General features: G+C 41.0%; 1 protein-coding gene across 1 annotated transcript; it reads right to left on the bottom strand.

The window, feature by feature from the left end:
* Positions 1-645: 645 nt before the first annotated feature.
* paqr4a (progestin and adipoQ receptor family member IVa) lies at positions 646-16,920 on the bottom strand. The gene is made up of 3 exons (XM_084925229.1): positions 15,762-16,920; positions 10,471-10,689; positions 646-7,798 (listed from the first exon to the last, which is right to left on the bottom strand). Exons 1-3 carry the CDS (start codon positions 16,033-16,035, stop codon positions 7,365-7,367), a joined length of 927 nt encoding a protein of 308 aa, XP_084781355.1. The 5' UTR covers positions 16,036-16,920; the 3' UTR covers positions 646-7,364.
* Positions 16,921-17,219: the final 299 nt, after the last annotated feature.

The raw sequence follows: 17,219 nt of genomic DNA on the forward strand, positions 1-17,219 counted from the left end.
TCCTGTGATACTGATGCTCAAAGTTGAAAATCGTTCTGAACAAAACGGTGATCTAAGATTTAGATAGTGAAAACTGAAGTGCATCTACCACCTGAAAACTGCCTCTCTCCTGTAGTTAGTTGCAGGAAATATAAAAGTATTAAAAGCATCTATGTTTTTAATACACTGCTTTTTTTTTTGGTGTACAATCAAATAAAACATTGGATAAAAAAACACCAAATTTGAAAGTATAAAACAACCTCCAAATCTAATTTTAACCCTGACACTAAGTCTGAACTCCCTGTTGTACCAAACACCAACCCTAATTCCTAATTTTTACCTACACTCTAAAACCAACCCTTAACCCTCCCAAAATGAGTGCTGTCAGCAGGAGTGGCCTCGGGCAGGGATTATATTACCAGGCTGATGAGGACAGCTGCTTTGCTTATTGTCCACCTGAAGGATGCATGCGTAGGTAGGGAGCTCACAAAAAACTGCAAGGCATGGGAACATGTACTCAGATACTTGTGGACAAGTAAAAAACCTCAAACTCAAATCATTCCTCACAAAGACACACATAAAAGTATAGTCTCTCTTCCTCTCTCTCTCTCACACACATACATCTTAAAAGAAACAGCAACAAACAGGAAAAAAAGAGATGACAGATTTAAAAATATAGACTTCAGTTTATTGCACAATCGTTGCTGGAGACTGAGGAGTGTGAGAGCCTGTCTGTTACACAGGACACTAATGTCGCACAGACATGTGAACTACAGCACAGGAACAAACCGTCTGAGTTCGTGCACATTAATTGGCAAGCACACAGACTGGATAACGAGGCACTCTGGGAATGCAATCAGCATCCCGTCGGTGCAACAGGCGAAAGTAAACGGGACAACATACAGATTTCATGCTTGCATGGGTTCTGCAGGAGAGCTCATACGCACATGTGTACATACATGATCTGGGGGATCTAAATAAATAACGCTGGAGGATAACTGCAGACCAGCAGTGACAGTATTACCACCAGTTAGTTACGTTTCATTTGGCTGCAGTTCAGCTACAGTAATGCCTGCATTAGTGAACATGAACTTCCACTAGATGGAGCCACACTCACTCATTTGACACATTAAGAAAGCCATGCAGATATGGAGACAATAACAGACAGACCCTCCAGAAAGCTCCCTTCATCCTAAAAGAAAGGGCTTGTCTCATTACCTGTACACATAGACCAGTGTCATTATAGGATCCACAGAATAACAGCAATCATTAATAATCAGTATATAACAACACAGGTGATCCATTATAAACAGGTTGTTAACAGGCTGTCCGGCACCTGTGTAATATTTAAAAAAAAAAAAAAAAAAAGGTTTTAGATTTGTTAGTGATGCTTTTATACATCATGTCTTTTCTTTTTTCATTAAACATACAGACAAAAGGACAAAGACCAATTTTCTGACCGGGTTCCACTCCTGCAACATGGTTTTCAGAGAAATGCTCCACCTTCCTTCGCCCTTGCGCCCACCCTGACAGCTGGGTTCCCAGCGTGAACAGACCGGACTAAAGAGGGCAGGTGAGTCTCACGTCCATGTTTCAGACAGCAGCGGTCAGGCTTCAGATGTTACAGCTACTGTTATGGCACCCTGAGAAGCGGGAGACTCAGGATGTTGGGAGAGAGCCCTCCGTTACAGCGGATCAGAGAGCCGTTTGACAAACACAAATTGACTTCACTGTTACGTATCCTTCGGCTGATAATGCATAGATAGACCAGTGGTAGTCACGAGGTATTCACATGCCCGCCAAGATTCCCCTGCTATGGTCGCGCATATCTTTCCCGTGTGTCTTTAAAAAAAGCGGTTACATTTAAATGATCAGAAGCATTCTTAGTCAGGGCCACAAAATGGTCAAACAACTCTACATTTGAACAGAAACCAATGCCAGTCTTTTTTTCCCTGTGTTTTTCACATATATATCATCATAGCTAATCAAATACATAACTCATATCGATCTGAAGCTCCACATCGAGCCGCGTCTGCGTCCCTCATTACCCGCCAAGCACCAGGAGTCCAACGGACGATGTTTTCGGGGCTAAATCTGGTCAGCCAGTCCTTAGCCTTTAGACAGATGTCCCTTTATGTCAGAATTTATTCAAAGTTGAGTTTTCAGGCTGCTACAAAGGCTGGAATTCACATTTTCCCGCTTTCAGTTTATTGGAGGTATAAAAGACATCTAAATGGCACACAGCCTGCAGGCTAAAGTTAGTTTGATTTCTGACCTCAACATTGACCAAAATAACTGAATTTGGGTGTGAACTGCTGGTTCTCTGAGGAGTTTGTAGTGTGTTTCTTTACAACCACGGCATCTTTTTTTCAACGTCTTTCCATCTTTTAACCAAAACTCAACTTTGGTAAAGTCGTCTTAAGCATCTTCACTGGGTGGGTAATCCCATTCCTTCCTATCTTTCTTCCTTAACCAAGTGTGCGTGTTAAAAATGAGTCACTGTATATTCTTCTGCACTGTATATAATCTACATAAATGTATTTACATTATTTATATGGACTTTAAGTGTATTTCAGAATTGACTTGAATTCAAAGCCCTTTGGAGAACGATGAACAGTGCAGTTTGTTTTGATTGTGATGCATGGCCTCCGATCGCTTCAAATCCTCTTCCTGCAGGGTAACGCCACACTCCAAAGGCCACCTCCAACTAACCACACAGTCATTTCCACGGCCGAGTGAATGATCAGTTGCTGGCTACAGTGAACTAACAATCAGCTAACATTATGAGACATCAGTTTCTGTTTCACAGCTACTTTCATGCATTTTTTTTCATTCAATTGCCAAAAATACATTAACTTCAGCTTTTACATTGTATTCATAATCATCACTGTAAGAGTGAGACTAGCAGACAAATATCTGACTTTTTAAATGAGGGCAAGTTCATAAAGTCGGGTCATGTTGGGGTTAATGCATGTCATACAGACTCTGGGAAATCCTTCTTCATCTGTGAGACAGTGTCACGGGAGCAGACGTTGCTAATTTGGCGAGATGAAGGTGGGCTAACATGGCTGGCAACTGGCGTGGGAAACAAACCCAATGCTTAAAAAAAAAACACTAAAAAAGGTCAAGGTATGAAATGAGGCTTCAGAAGCCAGTCCTGAACATGACTGAAGAGTGCGACGATAACTTCTACAGAACAGTAACAAGCCTGGACACACACACGAAGGTGCTGTGACTCATACATGACAGGCAGACGGGTTCAGAGGGGTTCATTCCTGCATACGTAGGCCAGCTTAGTGTATAAATCACCACTTTAAAAAGGCTAAACATCAATTCAAGAAAAGTGCAAGCAAGTACAGCTAAATAAATAAATAATGTGGCAAAAATGACTGACCATATAATAATATTTAGGGTCAATATATAAGTAAACATCTAAGCACAGCACATCTACATTCATGCCTGAGGACATAAATAACTTCAGAATAGACCTGCACCTGTTTTAAAGGTCACATTGCAGCTGTTTTCCTCGCCGAGCTGCGACGTGTAAAGACAGATCTTTTTCAACAGTGTTCCTGTGTGACTGAGACGTCAAATATTGCAGGAAGGCAGGAAAAACTGTATGCAGAGAAAATCTGGAGCTAATCCTCCGGAATTGCTGGGTTTAAATAAAACAATGGATTTTCTTTGACCTCTTATTTGACCTGTCAGTCAGAGCGATCCTGCACTGCAATGATGTAAACTGTTTAAGCAGCTGACACACACATTCAAATTAATACAAATGAATAAAAACAAACATAAATATAATCTATTTCTTGATTAAATATATATCCTTACGCATGGGGCCAGAAGACAAATAACTATAAATAGCATTATAAAGTCATTACCCCTTTACATTTCAGCACTGCCACATATAGTTTTATGTATTATGTGCACATGGTGGCATTTTAGTGTAAAACAACTACGCACACTCAATGGCTTTTATACATAATTGCGCAGAAGACTCACAAAGCACTCAGGCTCTGCCTTTAAAAAGATAATTACGTCTCGCACAAATGGAAACGGTCGTCTTCCAAACAAAGGGAGGTCATAATAAATGCGTAAGACCAATCAACTTGGGGTTGGCTGGACATAAGCAAAAGTTTGGCAAAGGCAGCTCATAAACATCAGTTTCTTTTCTGATTTAAAAATGCCTGAATTTCTTTGGCACTGGTGCAAACAAAGCTGATAACACTCAACAGATCCCATCTGGTGGTCTGGGACATCTCAGCAGGTAAACTCATTGCTGGCAATGCTTCAGGAATGAGCCCCTCGCACGCCTTCGGTAAGGACCATTCAGACGACAAAGAGGACAAAGAAGAAAAAGAGGCAGTGGCAGAAAACAGGGAACTAAACAGTCCTGTAAAATTCAGTCTGTTGGATGAAGTTAAAACTCTAAAAGTGCTTTGTACATGTGTAAAAACAAAGGTGCGTGAGAGTGCGTGCTGTGTATGTGATGTGAGATATGAATATGCTGCGCAAGTGTAGACAAAGACTGTCATATCATTTGGACGAGGGGTTTTTAAACTCGTCTGGGGGCAGGGAGCCTTTACCCCAGGAATACACCGGTCACTGTTTCTCATGCGAATCGACGTCGGGTTGAGGGGCGTTTCATTTGGTCTGCATAGAGTGTTTATTTTTAAAACAGTGCTTGTGGTATGAGCGCAAATTTCTACAGGACGGTAGAGTTAGAAGTTGAAGAAGGAAGAATGCTGTACAGAGTTTAGGGAGGAGATGAGTTGAGTTTCTGGGTGGTAGTGAAAGTTAATTAATGACTGGGAAAGCGCAACTGCAAAGAAGGTATTTTGTGTATCTTCAGGATGACAAAGAAGCCTAGGTGGTTGACTAAAGAAAGACAGGACTACTGGGATGCTAGGAGTACAGCAACAAAAGAAACGGCAAAGCAAAGACTTGCAGTGAGTGTTACGTAAAGTTGGACACTAAGGAAAGAACTTGTATTGATTGGCTAGGTGGAGATATTCAACTGGAAAAGATGTGCAGGGTGATTAAGGATAGAAATGGAAATGTACTTATAACTGAAGAGAGTGTAGAGAGGTGGTAGGAGTGCTTTGAAGAGCTGATGAGTGAAGAAAATGAGAGAGAGGAGGACACATGGAGGACAGTTTGTGAATCAGAAAGTGCAGAGGATTAGAAAGGAGGACGTGAGGGCAGCTATGAAAAGGCAGTTGGTCCAGACATACCTGTGGAGGTATGGAGATGTCTGGGAGAAAGGGCAGTGGATCTTCAATCAGCTTGTTTACCAAAACCCTGGAGAGAGCAGGTGTCTCCGGAATAAAGTGTACTGGTGCTGATTTTCAAGAACAAAGGTCATGTGCAGAGCTGTAGTAAGTACAGCAGGATGAAGGTGATGAGCCATGCCATGAAAAAGAGAGGTGATGACCAGTCAGCAGCAGTATGGTTTCAAAACGAGAAAGCGCACTACAGACGTGATGTTTGCTTTGATAGTGTTGATGGAGAAGTATAGAGCAGGTAAGACTTGTGTCTTTGTGGATCGAACGATATGATAGGGTCTCAAAAGAGGAACTATGTAACTGCATGAGAAAGTCAAGAGTGACAGAGAAGTATGGGAGAGTGGTGCAAGACATGCATAAGGATAGAGAGACAGTGGTGAGGTGTGCGGTAGGAGTGACAGATGGCTCCGAGGTGGGGGTGGGAATTAAAGTCAGTAGAAGGTAGAATTACCAGGTAGTTTAAATACCTGGTGTCAACCCTCCAAAGGAGCAGACAGTGCACAACAGAGGTGAAGAACAGAGTGGGGCGGGTGGGGACAAGTGCCAGGAGTGATTTGTTAGTAGCAAGAATGAAGGGAAAGGTTTACAAGATGGTGAGACCTGCTGTGATGTATGGACCCGAATTGGCAAGGCTGAGATAGTTTGGACATGTGCAGAGGAGGGGTAGTGCATATACTGGACAAATGATGTTGAAGATGGAGCTGCCAGGCAAGAGGAAAAGAGGCAGACCACACAGGCGATTCAGGAATATAAACTTCTGACTTTTTCCTCATAAATGTGCCATTCTGTCCTTTTTACAGCTTCAATCTTGAAAGTTCTGAGGTTTTGTCATGAATTTTCCTCCCACTCACCCAGCCCCTTAAATTTTTATGAAACCCTCAGTGGCGTTAACACACAGTGGTAACCTTGAGTTTGAAAAGTTAATACAAGCCCCTTCTCAAAACACTCCAAAGTACTTCTTACACAAAATGTTTTACCACATATAAACCCCTCCAAAGGTCACAGTAAGTGTTTTGTCTTTTCTAGGTCTCTACCAGTAAAAAGCCTCATTACTTTCTTAAATTCATATTCAGATGAATTAAATTAGAATCAGAATACCGCCCGGCACTCTTTCAAAATTGACAAGACACTCTTTGCTCTTCTGGGTCTGTATTCCGGCCCTACTCTGTGCATCTTAATGCAGCTTCCATAAAAAACACTCAGGACACAAAGCTGCTTCTGGGGCGTGCCGCAACCTGTCTGATGGATTTGCAAGCATTGTCGTGAGTGGGCGAGATCAGCTTCGGGAGCAGCATGAGACTTGGAATGCAACACAGCTGAGCTCGGTGTATTCCTGAGGCGACAGGCAAGAACATTTTTCCAAGGTCTCGCTTATAATCCCAACACTGACAAACCGCATGCTTACTACCATTTCTACTCTTGCATGCCAAAATTATGAAACTTTTAAATCTAAACATTTTAGACACGTGTCAGTTTCTACTCGTCCAAAGATAACATGGGTGTGATTAAAGGATACAAAATATAGTCTCCATCTGTAGATCGCCACTTTTTAAGATCAGAATGTAATTTCAGCAATTTATAGGAAATTTATCACTAGATATTTTAGCTGTGTGTCGTAGACCCAACTTTCAGAACCACTGATTTAGACCATTTTAATCAACGACATCAAGTAATCCTTAAAAGAAACTTCTATCATTATGTAAAAGGCTTCGAGCTGTAACCTTTACCTAAGACATTATAGGGTTTAAAACTTGGTTAATAATTTTCAACTTTTTTTATCGGTTTGTGTATGAATGTGTCTGTGTGTGTGTGTTCATGTGTCTATGTATACACCTTTGCACCAAGTTTGTGGCAACTGAGCAAGTCAGAATGATTGTGCGTGTTACTCGACATACTTTTACCTGCATTCGCACAAATCAAGATGGACGAAGATATGAACATTCTGAGTTTCAGCGCATGAAGTGAACACATGCACAGCATTAGTTTCTGTGATCCCTGTCCTTTCCCTTCCCTTTCCAGGCTCCCCCCTCCCCCCAGAGGTCTTTCAATGGTATGTTCCAGCACTCCTTGTGAGGGGCCGGGGGGCTGCTGTGTGGGTCAATCTGAGGGGCAGTCGTAGCTGGTGATCCAGAGAAGGTCGTCCAGCACGCCCCAGTGCAGGTAAAGGATGGAGATCACCACCAGTACATGCATGATCTGGTGGCTGTTGCACCAGTAGTCGAAGAGACCCGGCCAAAAGCGCTCCGGGATGCGCGTGATGTTGATGACCCCGCCCAGCACGGCCAGTGCATCCATCGTGAGAAAGTGGCGTAGCGAGGTGGGACTGCCGCCGCCCACGCCCACCCAGCGGAGCAGGAAGAAGGAGAAGCGAAACAGCGCTTGCCAGGCGAAGGAGCGCAACCGCCGAACGCTGCTCCGAGCGGTGACGGCGCAGTAGATGGCGTGGCTGGACAGCAGGATGTAGACTAAAAGGGCCACAGTGCGGATAAATGGGTAGCACAGCAGTGTGGTGTAGACGATAGGCAGCGCTCCTAAGACACGAAAAAAGACACAGGGAAGTCAGAAGAGCGATGAAGCCACGCCTCGTGAAAAGCACAAAGGTTGAATCGTTGACCCTTTAAAGCTGCGTGTGTAACTCTGTGCTTTTGGCCAAAGCTTGATGGTTTCAGTAATCACAGTTCAACTGTGCAGGAAGGTGGCTGAAACAACCTCCAACTTTGTATTTTTTATGTCACATTACAGGAAGTGGATGATGAGGTTACTGAAATAAGGAGGCAGTTCTCTTTTCTAGAGAACTCAACAGGAAGGCAACATTGATGGGACAGATATTTACAGTGTGCGACTAAAAATAGAAGCATGTGGACTGTAAAACGTATTCAGGACCAAGTGTGTGAATCGTCAGTATTGTAAAATTTGGCCCTTTGTTTTTCTCTATGTTGTCATTAGGGGTCTGCAGCCTGTCCTCTCTGACACACAATCAGCAGGTAGTGCCGTTACTGAGAAGGTGAACCCAGGTTGAGTGAAATCATTTTATTAGAGTTAATAACTGTGTCATTCATTGCTGTAACCATAGTCATAACCTTTGTGGGTCAAAAGCTAATAAGGGTCCTCCATCAAAGTACTTGTTCAACAAGCTTAATCATGAATCAAGACTGCTAATATTGCAGAGTCTGCCCCTTAGATTTGCAGCGTTCAGTTCTGCTAATGTTCAACTGAGCTTTAAGTGCACTGTTCCTAAATACGGCTACTAAATAAGCTAAGCTTTCTAGATGTGGATAACTCAGTAAAATAAAGGAGTTTTTTTTAGCACAAAGGAAAAAATCAAATAAGTAGAGGACGTTGTTTCAACGGAAAAGTTATTATTTTGTAGACTGAAAGCATTTCTGTTTTATCAAACTCACAGTCACCTTGAGCTGAGGGTGATGAGTCCATTAACCGAACAAGACACAATTAATTTGTGACTCAGATGTGATCATTAACTGTTTTCTTCTGATTCATTTTAACTGCAAATGGAAAATCATTTGTAGGCAAAGAGAAAAAGATGAAGTGATCCTTGTTATATATTACATTGTTGTTAGACTTCTCCTGCCCTCTGTGTTCTCCTACCTGAGTCCTCCTGTCGGCAGGGTGACTTATTAGTCTTTTAGTTGACTCATATTTTACTGTAAAGGTTCATTTTCTTACATGTTTCATTGTTTCCTGCTTTTGTGGATTTTCCTTCCTTTTTGGATTTCCTGCTTTAATTATTCTCACATGTTTATTGTTTCCCAGTCTGTCCTCTGTCTAAAGCTATATTTGCCTTTGCCTTTGTCTTCTTGCCTAATTCTGCACTGCTAACCATCTTCGGTTCCCTTCTGTTGGAGTTTTGTTATTTACTTGCTGAAAATCCTGAAAATTACCTGTAGGTCTGTCCATTAATATTCATATTGTTTTACTCTCTGTCTGCCCTGCATTTGAGTCTGTTTAACTTCACTAATCCTGACAGAGTTTTCTTTACGTTCACATGAAGCGTATGCATTAGTTCATTCGGGAGGATGTGTATCCACTCGTCTGTCTGCATTCCTGAGAGCTGTTATTCTGTTCTTTTTATCATGTAATAACCCTAGTTATTCATAGCCTCTAGACTTTGCTGCTAAACCTTTAGATAGAAAGGATTTCAGATCCGGCTACAACAGTGAATTTAAGGGGATGAAGGAATTTAGTACAATTACATGATGCCAACTGCTTTCATGGTATTTTCTCAACAACTAATTGGGTAAAACTGTGCAACCAAAGCACAGGAAGTCACAAGTTAGTGTTCTTCTAGTGCATGCCCTAACTCTGAATACACCAGGAGGCTTGTGTCACAAAGGGGATCTAGCATAAAAATCCTTTCCTATTCCAATACTCAGATGCTTATGTACCATTGCAGCGACCCCTCAAAAAAAGTGCAGCCGACAAACGACTAATTGATAATTGCTGAATGGCACAGACAGAAAGACCTTTGTCTATGCAGCTCTGTGATGAAACACAAAGGATACTTTATCCGCAACTAGCATGAAAAGAACATTTATATCATATTTAACCTTGTTAACATACACTGATGAATGATTTAGCCTACCTAAATGATTTATTAGTGGGCATAAGTGGATGGACATCAGATTATCAGGTAAAACAGTAATACGTCACAATGTTTCTTAGGTGTTTAATCCCTTTTTTAGACTTTATTGTAGATTTTCCAAATATGTTTTATGGTTAAAAACAGTTAATGGGAACAGGAGATAACGTAAGGGTTGTAGCTTTGGTCGTAAAGATGAATAAATATCCCCGGTGCTTAGGCCTGGCAGGTTGCAGGGTTGGTAAAAATTCCTGGCACAATTCCTGTTATTCCCATGTCACAATATTAATAATGAATGTACTGTATTATCGGTGTAGTGGGCAAATCTAAAAGGTTCATTCAAAGTGTAGAAGTCTATAAAGAAATAAAAAATAATGTGCCTGTCATTTTTTCTTACAATAGGGTGATGTAGGCAGCATGGACAGATCAATAATCATTTCAGAGCTCGAATCATTGCTTGCAAAGAGTGTGTTGCGACAAATCAATACTGGTACACCTCCAAGCAAAACACTTGCACGGTAAATCACTGACAATCAATTCCATCCTGGAAGAAAACAGATCAGCAATAAGAGAACAACAGCTGACAATGAATCCATGAGGCCTCACCCAGCGTGTTGATCATGCAGATTCCACACACGTCCAGCTTCAGGAGGGTGTGGTAGACTGGCTCCCCTCCCTCGTGGTTCATGAACAGGTGGTAGACCACAGAGCCCAGCTGGGGTGACAGGCAGGCCAGGAAGTGCACCACACCCAGCCATGTCACGCTGATCTGAGACCAGGGGATGTTAAGAGGCAGCAGCACCAGGAAGCAAACCAGAGGGATGCCTGAAGAGTGAGCAGGCAGAGAAACCGAGAGAGCAGTGGTTATAAAAGAAGGCTTTACCTTAAGCTTACCATACAATAAAAGACTTGTAAAAGACTGACTTTATCACATCTGCAGAATGTGGCATGACTCAAGAGTTTGTAGTTGCTCTGGAATCAGCCTCCAAATACAAATACTCGCTGAATGGGAATGTAGTGGTATTTAAAAATGGGTTTTTTACTACACAGGGGTTTAATTTAAAGTCCTTCTAGGGCTCAACAAGTCAATTCATACAGAAGTGAAACACTTTTAGTTTTTATCTTTGTAGAACCACTCTGATCTGTAAATTTAAAAGCATGTGTAATGACTGGAAGTGGAAAAATAAACACACTGTGAAACAGGAAAAGACTGGAGGTGGTTTTTAAACTGTGTTTATGTTAAAGGTAATTAGGCAGAAATTGTAATGTTAAAACGACACAAGAGAAAGATCAAATAAACTTTAAATAAATAGAAAAAATAAGAATTTGAATAATCAAATGAAATTAATGAGCTACATAAAAGTCTAAATAGTCTAAACAACAGAACGTCATGTAAAAGGCTGAGCTTAATACAGGGCAATAATTTAATTAATAATTTAAAAAATGTCTTTTATAAAAACACAATACAGTAAAATATTAAATACCAATACTTCATTTTATTTAACCTTTTAATCTGCATTTTATATTTTAAAATCATTATTATTAATACATGCATATATCTCGTAACTTTGATTTAATTAACATTCATATCACTATTTAATTTCTATATTTTATTTATTTTATTTCATTATATTTATAAATAATATTACCTGCTTTATGTACCTCCATTTAATAATATAATTACTATTGGTATTATTATTATTATTATTATTATTATTTAGTATATTATTTTCATTGTTATTCCATACAAGAAAAAATATACTTTCTCAAAACTTCTGGAATGAATAAAGTAAAGCTTATCTTATCTCATATGTAAAGACACACACGTCCTGACAGCAGTGCTTCTTGTGTCAAATAATGCCTGTTTATGCAACACTTTTAACAAATCTGATGACAAGCACCATCTTTTACCTCTGCTTGTAAAGGTAATATGAGGTAATATGCACGCACGCTGGTATGAAAACCATCCGCTCAACTCTGACAAAAGCAAATTAATGTGTCGTGTTTACGGTGATGGATTATCTCGCTCAGGAGTTTCTGGAATCGAGGACGCTGTTTTTCACACTATATGAGAATCAGTAGCTGTGAATGGCTGCTGAGAGTGCACAGATACCAGCAAGAAGAGCCAAAGGGGAAACCTACATGATTGGCACCAATGTATCAGTGATTCCCCATTGAGAGAAAGCCAAAGCTCCCACTAAGCTCTAATTCTGATGCAGCAAAAGGCCACGCTGCTAATGGCTACACGGCTCCCATTTAAGTTTCCCTGTTTGGCAGGGAATTTGATTGCTACGTGAGCAAAATGCAGACCTTGAAATTTGATCCGCTTACATACGGCTCTTATCACTCTGAGACACACCTACAGCACTCCTCCCTTTCTCTCATATTTGCTCTCACTGAAGACAAGGCAGGTGATACAAGGAATGGCATGCAACTGTAACACATCTATTTTAAGCACATTATCTCCCTCTCAGCATTCGCCCTGAGCTGGCGAGTTGAAGTCAGGCGTGGACACAGCAGCGGGAGCGAGGACCTCTGAGTATCTGAGACCTGAGCTGCGGGCAGGATGTTTTCAGTTTATATGCAAAACAAGCCGGCTCATGAAACTCAGCCGAAATGTTACAGCACAATAATAAAGAAGAATTACAAGCACAGCGCAGCTTTTTCTTCTTCTTCTCAGATCTGGAAAACTTAAAAATAATGCTCATTAGATTAAACATTAGCCTGTTATGTTGAGGTCACACGCTAAGCCAACATCACTGGAGTGCAATAAAGACATCCAGAGCCACTTAGCTGATAATCACTGATGCTGTTTAACTGCGCCGTGACTGCTGGATGCTGGAGCGCCACAACAAAGTTAAATTACACCATCCAGATTGCACTTTGATATGAAAAGAGGAGGGCAAAAGACACAAGTCATGCTGCTGAGTGCCACATTACAGGCTGTCTAATCATCTCAGTTTGAAAATAGAAAAAACCCACCACGCAAACTGCTAACAGGCCAACACCTCAATCTCACCTTTGGCTGAACAGATTAACACAATTCTGCAATTAATCTGGGCTTGTAGCAAACTATTAAAAGAATTGCACATTGTGTAAACACACAGTTCAAGAGAGATGAAAAACAGCGTTTCTCATCTGCTCTTACGTACAAGTCTGCTATTACGTGCAAGTCAAACTGCTTTTTAAGAATTCAGTCCACGTTTAAACACTTGCCTCCAAGCAGGAAAGTCTTGGAAAACATTTCTTTGCCAACAAAAATTCCTTCTTTGCAAAACTGCCATACAGTTAACATCTAAACCAAATAAAATCACCTTGGGAGGGTGACAGCTTTTAAAATAGAGTCCTTTGAATAAGTTGGGCACTACTGGCTTAAATCAGGGGTGTCAAATCCATTTAATTTCTGTTTTTAACAGGGCCAGATTAGGGATGCTCTGCTCTGATATTTGGATTGGATATAATTTTAATCCTGAGTTGAAAAAGCAAAATCAAGCAACGACAGTGTGCTGATCTACGGGATGATGTATTCGGTTCAGTCCGATGCATTTACTTGACCACCACAGTATAAAAGATAGACGTCACGATTTGTCAGTCACAAGTCGTTAGCCAGTGAGCGAGCCACAGATTATCCTCATTGCTAAAACTCAAAATGTAAACATTTATAAAACTAACTTTTTATTTTGATCCAGAATAGGTCTTAGATTACATAGGTACAGTCACACTCCTGATCACGTTGTGATTGCTGCATTTGTTCTAAGCAGGCGTGGAACCGCACTTGAAAATGACTATGCAAAGTTGAGCCAAGATTATTTCTTTGCAGGCAAGACATCCGGGACCTAACGTTTACTAAACTAGTAATGAGACGTACACAACACGATGGAAAGTTTCATCATTGTGAATCCTGACTGAAAGAAGACTTTTAAACGCTCAGTAATTAGGCATGACCATTTATTCTTACAAAGCTGAAAAACAAAGTTTAAGTGGAGACTAATGCTGCCTTCATATTCCCCATTTTTTATCCATGTTAAGGATTACAGCTTATTTATCTAACACTACTCGGCATTGGCAGATACTCAAAGCCAAGGTTTCGAAACTTGGAAAAGTTGGGCCTGTGAAAAACACCTAAACTTTTAGTTAATGCAAAGAAGTTTAAGCACATTCTTTAAAACATCAGCATTTCAGTGTTTCTCATGAATTAAAAATGTGCCTTTCAAGGGTGAAAATGCACACAAGCACGACTGGTGCAATACAGTTAAGACAAAGAGCCTTTGTTACATTAGTTAATACAAGTTTTTGCTTTTTCCTGTTATTTTTGGATGCTTGTTAATCAAAAATGTATTTTAAGTTTGAGTAAATTAGATCCTCTTCTGCAAAAGGCCAAAACCTAAGTGGTGGGTGCCAGAATTTCACATAAGCTCAGCCTTTAATAGAAGTAACATGTATAAAACTGATGAACAGCCTGAGAAATCTGAAGAAAAATCTCTGCTATTTCAAGAATATGCCTCAATTTTTCCACATGTTACATTTTTCTAACGTCATGACAGAGAAATGTAACAGTATAGTGGACAGGGCTGAAACCCATCACTTTTCTGTGGCATGGTATGGCAAACAATGGCTGATGTCTCTGCCAGCAAGAAGGCTGTAAAACTGACATGACTCAGATGAAAATAACAGGTCGACCAAACATTTTCATGATGTGATCCTTTGTTTTAGGTATAGCAGCAAAGAGCAGCCTGCAAAATGCAGTCAAACGTCAAACTGATGTCCTTCTTCTCCGCAAAGCATTCCAGTGAGCTGGATTTCAGCTCTTTGGTGGGCTGAGTGTTTCACATGAATGATATTGGCACTGGCAGTATTTATCAACATGAAAACATTTTCTTTTAATAAACATCATGCAGAAACAGATGCTTCATCCAGCAAATCTATTGTTTTAATACTCTCAGCACTGCCTGCAGCACATGTACCAGAGCTGGTGCAGAGGCCTCACAATAACTTACCAACTAGTTTATAACATGCAGTGCTAGAGAGTTAAGAGACTTTTAATTTTCGTTTTAATATAATTCTAAAATACTTACATGCACATATCTATATATATCACAGTCTTAATTACTTCATTACAAACATCATATGCTCATTATGGAGTATATACATTGCAACAATGCAAACATTGCCTTGCAAACATTACAGCTTTTCAAAGTATATGATTTCCTGCTTTTTTCATTCATTGAAAACTGAATAAACTTGGCAGTGGTATTTCTAGTGTAATAACGGTTGATAATCGCCAAATCTTATTTTATGCTTGAAAATAAATCCGTTTATTTTGTATTGTCCTTCTGTGATAGTTAATGAGCTCTTTGTCAAACCATAAATGTGTTGATACGCTGATGATGACTGAAGATGGTTTTTAATCATTTTTGATGTCTATGAGTCTGCTGCCTTTGCTCCTAATGCGTGAGACTTCAAAGCTGGATTATTTCTTTAGTACTCTTGTAATTTGTATGGTCCTACTCTAGCTCTGGTTTCTTCCTATTTGTGCCTTGTAAGCCTGTTTGGATTGGACTGATTCCCTTATGCATGACACATTAAAAATAAAAAAAAATAAAAAATCAGTCAGTCAAACCATGTTCTGCTTTTGTGTTCTGTTATTGTACGTTTTAGATGAATCACACTGAAGAGTTGTACAAGAAATGATGACTTTGTAAATTGCTGTCATCTGGATAAATAATGTATATTTAAAATAAAAAAGAGTGTGAGTCATGCATGCCTTCATGAAAGCTTCCCAGCCTGTGTTGCAGAGTCTGGCAGTGCATCCTTCAGCAGGTACAGGGTCTGTCTCCCTCTCTACACAAATCTCACCTGCTGACTAAGCACTCCAATCTGATTTTTGTTGTACTCACCGTGAGTGTATATGTTTCCAAGTTCATTGTGCAGGTAAAACAAGCTTCTGATGCAGTCCTGCACGGAGGAAATTGGCCGGTATCCCGTAAGGACGTATTTGTTGAACTGAAGATGTGGAGGTGAACTCGCCCAGTCCAGCAGCCTGGGTCCATTTAAAAATGCCATAGCAAAGAGGACGGTTAAAAGGACACCGCCGAATAAGTAAAAAACTGACTGTACACCTATATACACGTTCAGTAAGATTATTGCGACTAAAACCTTATGGGAAACCATTGGTATTGGTTGTGAGGTTTTTTTTGTTTTGTTTTGTTTTGGGGTTGTTGTTTGTTTGTTTTTTGCTTTGTTTTTTTTTAATTATTGTTTTGTGCTGTTAGCCGCCTAGCTCGGCGCTAGCTAGCTCAGGAGAAGTCTGTAAGCGCTACCCGGCAACTGTGTGCGCGCGCCGTCGCTGCTCGCTTTGAACCGCCGGTACCTGTGCGAGTGTCATCCGCGAGGCTGGAGACAGACGCGGAAAGCCACACGCATGATGCAAGCTCCCGGCGGACATTACATTTGACATCTAAAGTGTCCGTGTGCCACCTACAAGCGCTAGGCGTTTGAGAGGCGAAGGGTTCGCGGTCATGTTAAAGCCATTTCCTCGTTAGTTAGCATTCCGGTGCAGCGGCGCAGGCAAGGATGCTGTAGGGGAGCCGCGCCAGCGTCCAACTCCAGATGATGCTAGCTCGATCCCAGCGGTCAGATGTGAAATAGAGGACTAGCAGGTTACACCTTCACTGTATTGAAAGTAGACGTGCGTTTTTTGTTAATCCAGCCCCTTGTATACTTGCTAGGTTTCGTAATGCCACTGAAAAAATAAAAAATAAATGGAGAAGGTCCGTGATTGTGGAGCAGAGATTTTGAAGGACTGCGGGCTAGCAAGCCGGGCAGTCGCCTACCAACGTCCGGTGGCTGAGGATGTAAAAGCGGATACTTGAGCCGGCTGGCTTTAAACACGCCCAGCCTGCTTCATACGGCGAGTATTCAGTGTCTTCATCAGGTGTTTGAGCCAACTATGATCCATCATTATTTCTAGGTGGCTGTTTTCCTTGAAATGCGGAGTCCTCTCCGGCGGCCTCGAGTCTCCCCTGCATCGTCTTCCAAGCGTCAAGTTACTCAGACAGAAACCTGGACATTTCCGATCGTTGTTTTCAAAATAAAAGCCAGGAAGTTTCGCACAACTATTCTCAAATAAGGTTATTATAGTTACCTAAAACTAAAGGATAAAGTAAAGCTGCGAGTGAAAAATACGACAGGATATTAGGGTTTGGAAGGTTGCTTCCGCCAGTGCAAAAAAAGCCAGGCAGAGAGAGGTAGGATGAGGTCAGGCAGCGGTCTCCGTGGACAGTGATGTTGGTACAGTGTGATCTTTAGTGATAATAAGCTCTCTTCGTGGAGAGATGGCTCTCATCTCTCCAAAG

Source organism: Perissodus microlepis, chromosome 4 (assembly GCF_051167445.1).
Source record: "Perissodus microlepis isolate ML-2025 ecotype Zambia chromosome 4, ASM5116744v1, whole genome shotgun sequence".
NCBI lineage: Eukaryota > Metazoa > Chordata > Actinopteri > Cichliformes > Cichlidae > Perissodus > Perissodus microlepis.

Coding starts and splice junctions, on each gene's coding strand:
- paqr4a (XM_084925229.1), bottom strand. CDS start 16,035: ATGGTTTCCCATAAGGTTTTAGTCGCAATAATCTTACTGAACGTGTAT. Junction 10,690..15,761: donor TGGAAACATATACACTCACG/GTGAGTACAACA, acceptor CTCACTCTTCAG/GCATCCCTCTGGTTTGCTTC. Junction 7,799..10,470: donor CTGCATGATCAACACGCTGG/GTGAGGCCTCAT, acceptor TTCGTGTCTTAG/GAGCGCTGCCTATCGTCTAC.